The sequence below is a fragment of the Paramisgurnus dabryanus genome, chromosome 4, assembly GCF_030506205.2.
Source record: "Paramisgurnus dabryanus chromosome 4, PD_genome_1.1, whole genome shotgun sequence".
NCBI lineage: Eukaryota > Metazoa > Chordata > Actinopteri > Cypriniformes > Cobitidae > Paramisgurnus > Paramisgurnus dabryanus.
The window spans coordinates 37,431,734-37,445,078 of NC_133340.1; the positions used below are offsets into that span (position 1 = coordinate 37,431,734).

Here is a 13,345-nt window from a genome sequence, read left to right on the forward strand (position 1 = left end):
CACAGGTGCTTCACTGGTGCTTCACCAGTGCTATATGGCACTAAAAACGGTTCTTCTATGATTACGAGCAAAGAACCACTTTTGGTGCTATATAGCACCGTTTGTTTTTAGAGTGTATTAAGTACTATAATATCCTATAGTATACTACAATACACTAGTTTACACATTTTGTGTTGTTTAACACATCTTGTGTTCTCCATTTCTATTTGAACAAATAAATTAAAGCATAATGTTTTAAATAGCAAAACACTGTGTAGAAAAAAACTAACACATACTTTCTTAGATAAATCTATTTATCTATGTATCTATATATACATACATACATATATTTAAAAACATTTTAATACCAAGATCAGTAGTGACCGAATTGGCAAAAGAGGGCGTCCTGCAACCATATCTGTGAAACAGTTGCGGTCACCTGAAAACAGCATCTGCACTATAGAGAAAACGCTAGACATTTTTAACGAGGTCCAAAAGACGAATTAGTGAGGACAACTTTGGAAACGCACGGAGTAAATGGGCTTGTTTTTACTAAGAAACGGAACATACCCGGCTAAATATTTGGCTTTTTTCCTGGACGATTTCAAGAGATGAGCAACTTAAGCACTTCTGTGGCACTTTCACAAAGCGCTCAAAGAGAACCAGCGGGTCGCATATTGCTGGGTTTTGCGCTCTCTCTACTAGTGCTATGGACTCTGTTGGGGAATCTCACGGTGTGCGCCGCCGTTTTGCGCTTTCGTCACCTGAGAGGTAAAGTGACCAACATCTTCATCGTGTCTCTGGCCATGTCAGACCTTCTCGTGGCTGTTCTGGTTATGCCGTGGAAAGCCGCCACGGAAGTGTCAGGACACTGGCCGTTTGGGTCTTTCTGCGAGTGCTGGGTGGCTTTTGACATCATGTGCTCCACTGCCTCTATCCTCAACCTGTGCGTAATAAGCGTGGATAGATACTGGGCCATATCCAACCCGTTTCAGTACGAGAGGAAAATGAACCGTAAGGTCGCCCTCGTGATTGCCAGTGTAATGTGGATCGTATCGGTGACCATTTCATTCGTGCCCGTGCAGCTCAACTGGCATCGCGCGGACCTGGGCACGTTTTCCGGCAACGCAAGCACCAAAGAAACATGCGACTCGAGCCTGAGCAGAACTTATGCCGTATCATCCTCCCTTATAAGTTTCTACATCCCCGTTGCGGTGATGGTGGTGACATACACGCGGATCTATCGCATCGCTCAGGTTCAGATCAAGAAGATCTCATCCCTGGAACGCGCGGCGGACCGCGCAGCAAATCGCGCGCTCAGTTGCGGGACAAGTACGCACGAATGTCCTCACCATCATCGTGCGATAAGAGAAACAAAACTTTTCAAAACTCTGTCTGTGATCATGGGGGTCTTTGTGTGCTGCTGGTTCCCCTTCTTCGTCTTAAATTGCGCGGTTCCTTTCTGCCAGGAGCCGAACTGTGTGGGCGAGGAAACTTTTAACGTGTTCGTATGGTTCGGGTGGTGCAACTCATCGCTCAACCCGATCATCTATGCGTTCAATTATGATTTTAGAGATGCTTTTGCTCGACTTCTGTGCTGTCGTGACAAGTGCGCCAAGGCATCCATTGGTATTCAGAGCAAAGATCCGGTTTCCAGTAATAATCTGGGCAGTTCTGTGAATAATACATCTGTGGAAGTCAGATATGTCAATTTAGTGCCTGTTGAGGCCAACAGGATGCCCAATGAAATGCACTGTCCTTTAATGGAGCTACAAATGTTAAAAAATGACAGTAGGGTTGATCAAACTACTAAAGATAATGTAAAACGCACATCAGAATGACCTTAAGGTTAGGCCTATACTGTTTGTTTACACATTTTTTGTTTGCACATGTTTAAAGATGACTATTTAGGTCAAACGCAAAGATCAGGTTAACCCAATAGTAGGTACAGACCGGCTGCCAAAGAGCTTGAAAAGTCCATAGGCTATCGTTTTCCATTAGGCACTAGTGCACAGTTATTTCCTCTCTTATAAATAATTAGTTGGGTGGAATCTCCTCTCGGAATAGCATGTTACATTTCAGTGTGCAAGAGGATTGGGGTTCCAGATTTAGTTTGATGTGTGAAAGTGCATAGATTTGATCCAGAAAGTGCACACTTTGTCTGTATGAGGTAATCTGGTGGTTGAAGAACATGGTTTTAAAAAGTGTACTGATGGAGTGCAGAAATCAGGTATATTCTCCTAAATCAGCTCATCTTCTAAGACGCTTATACTCAGGGTACCTCTTGGGTTATGGTTCATTCATTGCAGGGTTTGCACACTTAATGAGATCTAATGCAGGGTCTGACTTGTAAGGCTGTGGACTGCAATATCTCCAGAGTCTTTTAAGGACACATTGGTCTAAAGTACATTCACGACATGGCTTCTTAATTAATTCACAATGAGAGGTTTCAGTTGGCTCACAGCAATGAATAAAACATGGGAACGCAAACCCTTAGCTAATGACCTTAAACAAGTAAAAGAGATTTTTTTTTAAATGGTTGATTGGTTGATTTTTTTTAATAATAAAAGTGTTTACACATTGCATGGATAGGCTATATATGGATGTGATGCTCAGTGAAAAATAATTTGCAGGGACTTATGAACGAATGAGAAAATGTTTCAAATTAATGGGCCCTGCAGCTAAAAATATACGTCCTGTGAATGTCCTTGATGTCTTAATTCTTAAAGATCTCCTAAGGACTGCTTTCAATTTTGGAATCCATAGGGATGTTTGTCTATTGAAACAGATGAAAAGGAGCTGTGATAGTGCTGTTGAAAACAGATACATGCATTTTGTCACCTGAACTCTTAATTTATTTTTGTGGCAGGGGAGTTTAATATGACAATGTGCCAGTAGGTGTTACAACTAAAATCCTCTTAGATTTTTTTTTGTTGACTTTTGAGTTTATTGTAAAGAAAGTTAGGAAGTTAGATTTTACAATACAACATTTGTGTATGTTTACAAGACAAATTGTATTTGGACATCTTCTGTTTTGTATATTCAGTCCATGGTTATAGGCCTAGTGAAATACACCAGTTACTCGGCTTGGTGCACCTATCTATCTTGAGACAAGTATAAGGCATGCATTAAAATAAAGCTTTTACTAGGAAAACTCACCTAATTTAACTGTGTATAGTTATGTAATATTCCACTTTAAACACCATATCCTGCTACAACCCTGTACAATTTTAGAATTTATTTTGCCTCTCACTGTTGTTTGAACTTCCTGTGTGTTCAGTTAAGCACCTATTCTGACTTCCGAGAGAGCCCTGTCTAGCCATCGACGGAAGTCACACTTACAAATGTATAACACATTAGTATGCATATTAGTGAGCATCAAAGTCTATCATAGTAGACACATATTCATACCTCTTTGTTAAACCAATCATTAAAAGTTTATTTGTTTTCTGAATGACTCTTTATTGTTATATTGTAATGTTGTTCTTTATCAGGGAATCAATGCAGCCAAATTTAATCATACTGTAATCTATCCATAAAAATGACCTCAAAAACTCTTAAAAATAACTAAAATATCCTATTATTCTATTAATATGTTCTATTACCATTCATGCATTTGGAAGACACTTTCATCCAAAGCAACTTAAAGTGCATTCAGTGTACATTTTGAATCAGTTTGCGTGTTCCCTGGGGTTTAAACCCCTGACCTTTGCGTTGCTAACCCACACTCTTTGCTCTACCTATTGAGCTACACTGCAGGAAAGTTTATTTAAAATTACTTGCAGTTTATGTATGAGAAAATATATTGGATATGTAATAATACAATGGTATAATAACACATCACATTCAATAAGTGAATATTGCTACATCTAGTGGCAGGTGTGTACAAATATGTTTGGCCTATATTTTCCACCTTCATTCAGTAGTTACACTACCAGTAAAAATGTCACCTAGTTTATTTTTTTCAATTTTCCACATTTTATTATAAATTATCTAAACTATGAAACAAGATAATGTTAACAAGTTAAAACAATCGTACATTTAAGCTTCTGTAAAGTAGCCTCTACCTGGATTAAAGTTCTGAACACTGGTCATTTTTACTTAGCAAACTTTTCAATAAGTTTTTTCCTTTATGTGTAAACATATAGCTACAATGTATATTACGTACTAATTTCAAGCAGAATTTTCCACATAAAATTACTGTAGTGGTTCTCAAACTGGGGGTCGTGAGATGATGCCTGGGGGCTTCAGTTGTATGACATTTAATAAAATACATTAATTTATCATAAATTCTGTGTAATTAAATCTAAAAAAATAAGACTATTAACCAACAGCACTACTTTGCCAAATTTAATATGTTTAATTTGTTTTATTTAATCTAATTAAAATGTTACGTTATAGTAAATACTACAGAATACTAAAGTATGCATTACAAAGTGTAGCACCTATACAACAGTGTACTACAGTAAATACTAACGCATTATTTGCACTACATTCAAATACCTCCCGAAGTTTCAAATCGGCAGACTATAGACTTTTAATTTGTACATACTTGAACCGGAACTGTTCTCTCCGTGTCCGTAAGAAGCTGTAGGAAGTGTGGAAAGCGCCGCATACAATATGCTCTACGTTTGTATTTTGTAATTATGTATGCGCTTCTGTGTTTTCCCCACTGAAATATCAGTACGACTGTTGTGGACTTGTGAGTTTTATTGTGACGGTGTGTTGGGGGTCTGAAACGCATTTTAGAAACCAGAGGTGAAGATGTCTGCAGAGGAGGCTGATAAAACCACCACCACTGATGCGAGTGCAGGAGACGAGGAGGAGGAATGGCTGTACGGAGGTCAGTCAGTGAGCGCCAAATCTACTCCACTGTTTAACACAGACGATGTAGACGTGTAGTTATTTAAATGCAGATGAGATGGATTATTGGTTATTTGTGCATGTGCAGTATAGGCCTTCAGAGTGAAGTTATCTAGTCCAGTTGATTGTCATAAAAGAGTACAGTGAAACACTTTTTCAGTTTCATAGGGTCGATTAAAATGACAGCAAAACTTGTGAACAGTGGTTATGAGTTCAAGGTTCGTTACAGTGCTTGAAAAATAATTTTTATATTCGGATTTATGATCTTAACTGCTTGAAAAATACATGCAACCTTTATAAAGGGGTTGAGGAAATGATTTTTTATGTTAAGAATAATTTATATAATATATTTATATAATTTTCTGGGAATTTGCTTTGAAAATACACTAATTGACTAATAACTTTAAAAAAAAAAAGAATTTACTCCTTATCTACAACTTAAGAAAATATTAATCGTTCCATTAGGTTTGCGATAGAATCTATTATTTCTATTAGATACTATTATTATTCATATTGCTATTTTTATTGATGCCTGAAATATTCCTCTTGTTGAAGTGGTGTTTTGGTAACATGGACATCATAAATGGGTGATAGCATCTCCACGGTGCCTCTCCTAAAATACAGTATTAAGAGCCCATATTGAATTTTGCATATACATCTAATATATATTTCAACCCCAAGGAGGAATGTGATTCTGAACCGGTTTTGTGTTTTGACTTGTATACAAACACTTAGTGGTGGTTTCCCGGACAGAGATTAGTTCAAGCCAGGACTAGGTCTTAGTTTAATTAGGAAATATAACTAGTTTTAACAAACATGCCTTACTTAAAACATTACCTGTGTGTAGTTTGAGGCAAAACAAAGGGCACTGATGTATTTTAAGATATGTCAGTGCAAGTTGTTTTCAGTTTGGACAGCTCTTACATTTACTTAAGTCTAGGACTAGTCTAATCCCTGTCCGGGAAACCGCCCCTATATCACTAAATACAAAGTCTTGTCGAGTGAGTCCAAAATTTGCATGCATTTTTTACAGATGAAGGTGAAAGTAAGGAGACTGAAGAAGAGGAGGCCAAACTGACAGCAGCCATCAGGTGAGAGATGATTTACATGTGTCACTGTCAATGTCTTTGCATTTGCAGATGGGTATAATATTACAAAGTCATCAAGACGTCATTGGTAAGTTTTTAATGTATTTCGATGAAACATGACTAGTGATAGACTGATATATTGCGAATATTTTTCAAGTACTTAAGGATATATTTGCAAATATCATGCACAATAAATGTTTTTTTTATTTGTTCTGTTTGTCTTTCATTTACTGTAATATCGGCCACATTGCTTTCTCAGTATCTGCATCAGCCATAAAAAAATCTACATCGGTCAAACACTAAACATGACATGAAGTGTTTTATTTAAAATTACTGCTTTTATAAAAAAAACATGTCCTCTCAAACTTATTTTAAAGAGCCCCTATTACATTGCTAAAAAGAATGCTTGAAATAAATGTAAAAAAAAAACCCACATTATTTCCCACATACCGTACCTTATTGTTACTCCTCTATGCTCCTTACACACCAAAATAAATGTAAAATCATGAAAAGTAAAATAGGGGCTCTTTAAATTCTGCCTTTATTGTCAAAAGCGTCAAACTTTTCTTGTGTATTGCTCTGCATTTGTTATCGTCTCCATTGTCTTTATGATACATTTGTGCCATCCACAGTGGCAGCGCAGCCTCCGCTCCTCCTGTTAGTGAGGAGGTCACTGCCAACAGCGTCACCACCCCAACCACCACCACTGGAAATGGAGAGACCAGTCAGGAAACCAGCCAGAACACTGTAAGCAGTATATATATAATACCAACAAGCCATGCCATACATGTATGTACACTGCAGTGTTTTCCTGTTTTGAGTTGCAAATACGTGTTTTGATTGATTTGTGATGCCTGAAGGCTAGCAGGCACTTTTTTTGTCGTGCTTACTGCTTTTCTGTATTTATTACAGAGGTTTAGTTGTAGTGTAATAAGATTAAAAGGCACAAAGTGCAGAAATAGAAAGGTTTTTGTTTATTCCAGGAGGAAACACCAGGAGAGGATGAAGACAGTGAGAGTGACAGCGACGACGATGATGATGATGTACGCGTCACCATCGGAGACATCAAAACGGGAGCACCACAATATACGTAAGTCTGACGACATTTGCATGAGGATGGTAACCTAGCTTCACATTGCAATATAAGAAACTTAAGATAAAAAAGAGAATAATAATCAAATTTAAATCATTTGACTTGAAATGGTAAGCTAAGAGTTTACTGTAGAGCTAACCTTTTTCAATTTTTTATCAATGCATTGACTAATTATCAAAATAAATATTAATCGCTTCCTGACTTGTTAAAATGGACTGTAAATATTGTGTTTTTATAATGTTTATCGTCCAGGGCATATGCAGCTCCAGTGAATCTGAACATAAAAACAGCTGGCAGACCGTATGGAGCAGGTAAGTGCACCTTTGAATTTTTTTTTTATTTTTAATGCACAATAATGTATGTCTGCCGCTGAGATAATTTGTGTATATGTTCAGTAGGTAGCAAAGTGAAAGGTGTTGACCTCGAAGCTCCGGGCAGCATCAATGGAGTTCCGGTCCTGGAAGTGGACATGGAGTCCTTTGAGGAGAAACCATGGAGAAAACCAGGTGTGTATTAACCTTTTGTATTTGACACCTGCATGTTTTCTTCTGATGTTAAGCATGTGTATGTGTTTACAGGTGCCGACTTGTCTGACTATTTTAACTATGGTTTTAATGAGGACACGTGGAAAGCATATTGTGAAAAGCAGAAAAGGCTACGGATGGGCCTTGACATTCTCAACATTGGATCTACCACCAGCAAGATCTCAGTAAGCACCATCAGATGTTAGGATCCTAAGGATTGGGTTCGATTCACATGAAATACACATTGTAAGTTGCTTTGGACGAAAGCGTCTGCCAAGTACCTAATGCATGTTTTTCTTTCAGGTGCAGCAGGGCCGGACAGGTAACACTGAGAAGGAGATTACAATACCATCTCATACGTCTAAAGCAGAATTCATCTCTCCGTCCACACTGTATAAAACAGGACTTAATCCAGCTAGGTATACATGTTCACTTACACATTGACTAGGGCTTAAAATGCAATGGGATTTCAATGACTAAGAACCCATAATTATTACTAATTAGACTCAGGCTGTATATAATCTCTTGTATATATTCAGGCTTATTCTCACAATCCAGAGTCACTATGTTTGGGAATGCATGTGCGGTGTTTGTCCCGCATCTGTCATGTGGGAGAGGGGATCAGTAACTCATTTTTGCCTGTCTCCCCTTACCCATGCCCTCATAGGATATCCCCTCCACAGTGGGCGGGGCCTGCCATTCAAGAAATGTCCTTTAATACGTAAGTGGGAGTGGTGCTGGGCATGGTTTGTCTCATGAGGCCTCATGAGTAGACTTTTAAAATTGGGGTTTCATTGGTTGTTTTGTTTATCCTTATATTGGTGAATAGAGTTAAGTTAATAATGTTATAATGTATAAATCCCCAGATAAAAAAGCTGGACTCAGCAAACTGGACCTTTTTATCTTTGCAATTTTGTGTAGTCTTTAGTTTAGATTTTTATGTTGGGTTTCTTGTGCAATCTGTTTTTATTAAATTGGGCATAATTCTCTGAGGTAGAGGTGGGTGGTGCATCCAAAATTCTATGAATAATTGGTGTAAAATAAGTTTTTGTGGAAATTCGGCTCAGAAATGTTTAAACTAAATTCTGATTTGATGAGACATGTTAAAGCTTTTGCAAAATTCAATTCTAGCAGTATTTTATAGAAATTCCATAAAAGATATAAATAAATTTGGCATGTATATGGGTCAACGACGTGACGTTAATGATTTGAACCTGTTTACATTTAATTGAACCATATGGACACACAATAATTTTGTGTCCATATTTTTCAATTAAATGTAAAAGGGTGAAAATTTCAAAATAAATTAGCAGATTACTTGCATACATTATCTTTTTTGAGGACCAAGTCTAAAATTTCTGGACTTATTTCATTTTAAAAGAATATTTGGGGAATAATTGCAAAAATGTCAATGTGGTGTAACCAGTCTGTGTCAATTGGTGTAACTAGGATTTTTTAAATGAAAATATAAATATATTCATAAAAAATGTGGAATAAAAACTAATCATCTAGTTTAGTGTAATATGATTTTGTTACATCATTTGTCAAAGATTATTTAGAAAACAGAGCTAAACAATATTACAAATATTACAAAAATGCATTGAAATTTACATTTAGAAATGACTAAAATAATATATATATTTTTTTTTTGATGATGATGATTACGCTTACATGCCATCAAGCATCAAGGTGGATAAAATATTTAATATTTCTCATTTTTTGGCGCAATTGCCGGTTACACCGTTTGACATTTTCAGGTCCATTCAGTCTTAACTTTCATAAAATGGTGCAAATGTATTTTTTATTGCATAAAATTAACATAAATACACTATGTGCATTGAAATAAACCTGATGCGTGATTTTAAAACAAGTTTTTTAAAAAGATTTTTAAATTTCTTATCTTGCCAAACCGTTTTTCTCACTGACCCATATATATATATATATATATATATATATATATATATATATATATATATATATATATATATATATATATATATAATGGCATATAAGCAGCAGCACCACATATGTTATAAGTAATACTGTAATCTCTTGAGCAATTCACATTAATATTGTCATAAGGTAAATACTATTATACCACCCAGCCCTACTTTCAGAGTTATCATATCCATCTGCAAGGCTTAAATACACAAAAATGCATATAAATACATATTTTGATAGCTGGACTTGTATGTATGCATTTGTTGCAGGAAGACAAGCGGAACCATAGATGTGATTGGCGGAGGGACTGCCACCATTAGTAGGGTGGAAGGACGACGTCGCCACAATCTGGAGGGAAATAACATCCAGGTACACATTTCATCCTGTTGCAGTCACCTCAATATCCACGTAAATACATGCAAATTGAAACATGATGTGATATAATCTTTTAAACTTGTAGGTGATCTCTGACCATTCCACCTCGGATGCAGAACCCACAGTGGCTAAGATGCCGCCTCCTTTCTTTCCTCCTGGGCCACTCCCCCCAAACATGCCGCCTCCTCCATTCCTCCCTCCTCCAGTCAGCCAAGCCCCGTCTTTGTTACCACCTCCACGTGAGTTTGACAATTACAGTCTTTCTTCATATATATTTTATACTACAGGTATGTTATACACACTAAAAACATATTTGAGTCACTTATTTATCACTTTTTCAATCTTCTTCTACAGGGATGCCCATCACTGTTCCTCCACCCAGTAAGTTTATACTTCTTTTCATAATAAATCCTGTGTCTTGTTTGCAATTGTGTTTTTTTTTAATCTGTTTCTGTTTGTGTTGTAGATTTTCCCCCTCCCAATGCTGGACCTCCACCTTCACTTATTCCTACTATGGACAAGTAAGTGTTTACTTTTTGTTACTTAGTAAATGTGGGTGGGGCTACCAATCAACATAGAATGGTTGCATTAGCATGGTTAGGGTCTTGCTCTGCTGAAGCACATCTGAATAATGGTAGGTGGTTCCTACCAAGTATTGTTGAGATGTTGGGACATTTTTTCTGGATCTGGGCTGTTTCAATTTTTTCGTCTCTTCATGTAATCTAATATTAAGATAAGATGATGATTCCTTGTTTATGAGAAAACACATCACACTTGATTATTACAGTTAATGTTTGGAAAGCTATATTCGCACATCCTACTTCCTTTCAAAAGCAAAAGAGAAGTAAAACGTTTTTGGTGAAACTTTATGTGTCAAGACTTTTGCACAGTACTGTATATGTTAGCAGATTTGTGACCCTGGACCACAAAACCAGTCATAAGTAGCACAGGTATATTTGTAGCAATAGCCAACAATACTTTCTATGGGTCAAAATTTTTTCATTTATACGAAACAATCTTTAGGATATTAGATCGTGTTTCATGAAGATATTTTGTGCTTTTCCTACCGTTAATAAAAACATTTATTTTTGTCAGTGGATGCAGTGCTAATGACTTCATTTGGACAACTTTAGTGGCAATTTTCTTATTATTTAGATTTTTTGCACCCTCAGATTCCTATCCTAACAAACCATACATCAATGGGAAGCTTATTTATTTGTCTTTCAGATAATGTATAAATAAAAATAAAGATTACCCTTATGAAAGGTTTTGTGGTCCAGGGTGACATATAATCAACAATTTACAATTGACAACATTGTTTTCAGTAGTGGGCATCCAGGAGGATATGATGGACGTCCTGTCGCTCCCTACCCTTTTCCTACAGGTAAGGAACTTTATCCCTCAGAATATATATGGTAACTTGATTAACAATTGTTGAATAGTTTTGGGGTAAACTAAGAACATATAATTTTGTTTTTTAGGTGGGTTTCCCCCACCCATGCCAGGACCTGTTAACCCCTGGCCTGGTATGATGGACAACTCTAAGCCGTGGGACTATTACCCTAGACGAGACAAAGAGAGGGAAAAGGAACGGGAGAGGGACAGGCAAAGGGAACGAGTCCATGACAGAGATCATAGTCCCTCCTCTGTGGTTTATAACAGGTGATGCATAGTGTCAACCCTCTTCATCACAACAGAGAGATACACAAAATGTTATTTCATCTGATGACAGGCCTTAAACTTATTTATTGTGAAGTGCCGTAAAACTTTAATGAATAAAAATGTATCATGTTTGTTTTGTTAGTACACATTTCTGGTCTTATTCTGCACAATTTAATAGTGCATGTTATTATTATAAAAAATGAAATAAGAAGAAAAAACCATTTTTGGAAAGAATTGTTAAGTGGTAAGCGGACTTAGATTTAGGTCTGGGTTATATTTTGGTATGGGTCATCTACTTTTTGTAAATGCCTATTCATACCAAGTTTTTAAATCCTTTTGAATGTTTAGAGCACCTTGACCTAGTTCTTTGGTTTTATGTATGTCCTACTTTCCAGCAGAGTTTCTAAGCCCAAAGGTGTCATTTATAATCTATCTATCTGTATCAAATGTAAATGAGGTATACATGCATACACTATACTATATATGAATTGCGTCTGACATGTTTTTAGTGCACTGGGTCTTTGCAGTGATGAAGAGCGATATCGTTACCGTGACTACGGAGACAGAGGGTACGAGAGGCATCGCGAGCGAGCGAGCCGTGAGAAGGAGGAGAGGAGCCACAGGGAGAGGAGACACAGAGAGAAAGAAGAAGGGAGACACAAGTCCTCACGGAGGTATTTTATGGTCTTTCACATAATCTGTATCTGTCTGTTTGTGTCTGTAGCATGTGAGTGCCACTTTCAAATGTTGTTAGTAGGAATCTGTAGCGTTATATATGACAGCTTAAGTAACAACAAATCTGCAGACATAAGGTGTGTGTGACACAGGTCTCGGATCAGCTCAGATTGATGTTTCACTGCGTGTATCAACCAGACCTCTTTCGTTTTGCAGCAGTAGCAGGAGGAGGCATGATAGCGAGGAAGGTGACAGTCACCGGCGCCATAAGCACAAGAAGTCCAAGAGGAGCAAAGAGGGCAAGGAACCCAGCGAGGAGCTTTCCGGTGAACAGGAGAACCAGGAGGCCATGGAGTAACTCCCATCTCTGCTGTTTCTCCTTGATTTTGTCAGAGCTCTTAGTTGTCAGCTAAATCATGCTAAATGAAACTATAATCCAGTTTACCTTTTGTTATTTCATGTTCATGTTCTGTTGTTTTTTCCAGTCCAGTTGTACCATGTAGATGTCGATTTGTTCGATTAAAAAAAAAGAGCATTTTGGTAATGCTTGTTGTGTTTGTCATACATTCTTTCATCAGAAAATGTAGTTGTTTTTACTGTAAATTACTACCAATTTATTACCACAGCTATAGTGAAAAGTATCAAAAGTAAATGATGTGCCATCCACAGTAACTATAGATAGTTAGAGAAAACATCAAAAAGGTTTAAAATGTCAAAAAGGTTTAGATCCACCGATTTGGATAAAACACGTATGTGTTTATTATTTATAATTTCAAGGTATTTGTAAAAGAAGAAACGCGTCTACCAAGCTACATTTATACACGTCGTAAGCGTTTTAGACGAGATAACAATTATTGTTAAAATATGATAGAAGTCGCGTTGTAGACGACTAGATGCTCTGTGCACACCAATCTGCCTAAAGTACCGCGAGAGGCAATCGACATGGTCTGCTTCATGCGGCACTGCAAGAACCGACAGCCGGATGACGTCAAAGTAACGCGAGGACGATTCGAGAAATCATAACAAGTGGAATTTCGTCTCCCTCTCGCGGCATTTTAGCGTCATCCGCTTGTCAGTTCTAGCGGCGTCGCAGGAAGTCGAACAAGCCTTTTATCTTTTTGTTATTAAAATATTTCCGTAAACAT

General features: G+C 37.1%; 2 protein-coding genes across 8 annotated transcripts; both read left to right on the forward strand.

Moving 5' to 3' along the window:
• Positions 1–404: 404 nt before the first annotated feature.
• On the forward strand, positions 405–3,397 carry LOC135735503 (D(1) dopamine receptor). Its single transcript, XM_065253927.1, has one exon. The coding sequence runs from the start codon at positions 591–593 to the stop codon at positions 1,818–1,820; it is 1,230 nt and encodes a 409-aa protein (XP_065109999.1). The 5' UTR covers positions 405–590; the 3' UTR covers positions 1,821–3,397.
• Positions 3,398–4,539: 1,142 nt separating this feature from the next.
• fip1l1b (FIP1 like 1b (S. cerevisiae)) lies at positions 4,540–12,744 on the forward strand. 7 transcript variants are annotated; one of them, XM_065254462.1, is made up of 18 exons: positions 4,540–4,627; positions 4,729–4,822; positions 5,876–5,933; positions 6,563–6,677; positions 6,914–7,020; positions 7,276–7,334; positions 7,419–7,529; positions 7,602–7,732; positions 7,851–7,966; positions 8,215–8,268; positions 9,758–9,857; positions 9,949–10,102; positions 10,218–10,244; positions 10,330–10,384; positions 11,189–11,247; positions 11,345–11,525; positions 12,035–12,199; positions 12,417–12,744. In XM_065254462.1, the coding sequence occupies exons 2-18, from the start codon at positions 4,744–4,746 to the stop codon at positions 12,556–12,558; spliced, it is 1,713 nt and encodes a 570-aa protein (XP_065110534.1). In that variant the 5' UTR covers positions 4,540–4,627; positions 4,729–4,743; the 3' UTR covers positions 12,559–12,744. The 7 variants fall into 7 exon arrangements, with proteins under 7 accessions (XP_065110534.1, XP_065110533.1, XP_065110536.1 ...); XM_065254461.1 differs by having other exon boundaries at positions 4,545–4,822; XM_065254464.1 differs by having other exon boundaries at positions 4,545–4,822; positions 12,053–12,199.
• Positions 12,745–13,345: the final 601 nt, after the last annotated feature.

Excerpts from the sequence above, each read along its gene's own strand:
- LOC135735503 (XM_065253927.1), top strand. The coding sequence starts at position 591 with ATGAGCAACTTAAGCACTTCTGTGGCACTTTCACAAAGCGCTCAAAGA.
- fip1l1b (XM_065254462.1), top strand. The coding sequence starts at position 4,744 with ATGTCTGCAGAGGAGGCTGATAAAACCACCACCACTGATGCGAGTGCA. Across the intron at positions 7,335-7,418 it reads TGGCAGACCGTATGGAGCAG|TAGGTAGCAAAGTGAAAGGT; the intron begins GTAAGTGCACCT and ends GTATATGTTCAG. Across the intron at positions 10,103-10,217 it reads GTCTTTGTTACCACCTCCAC|GGATGCCCATCACTGTTCCT; the intron begins GTGAGTTTGACA and ends CTTCTTCTACAG.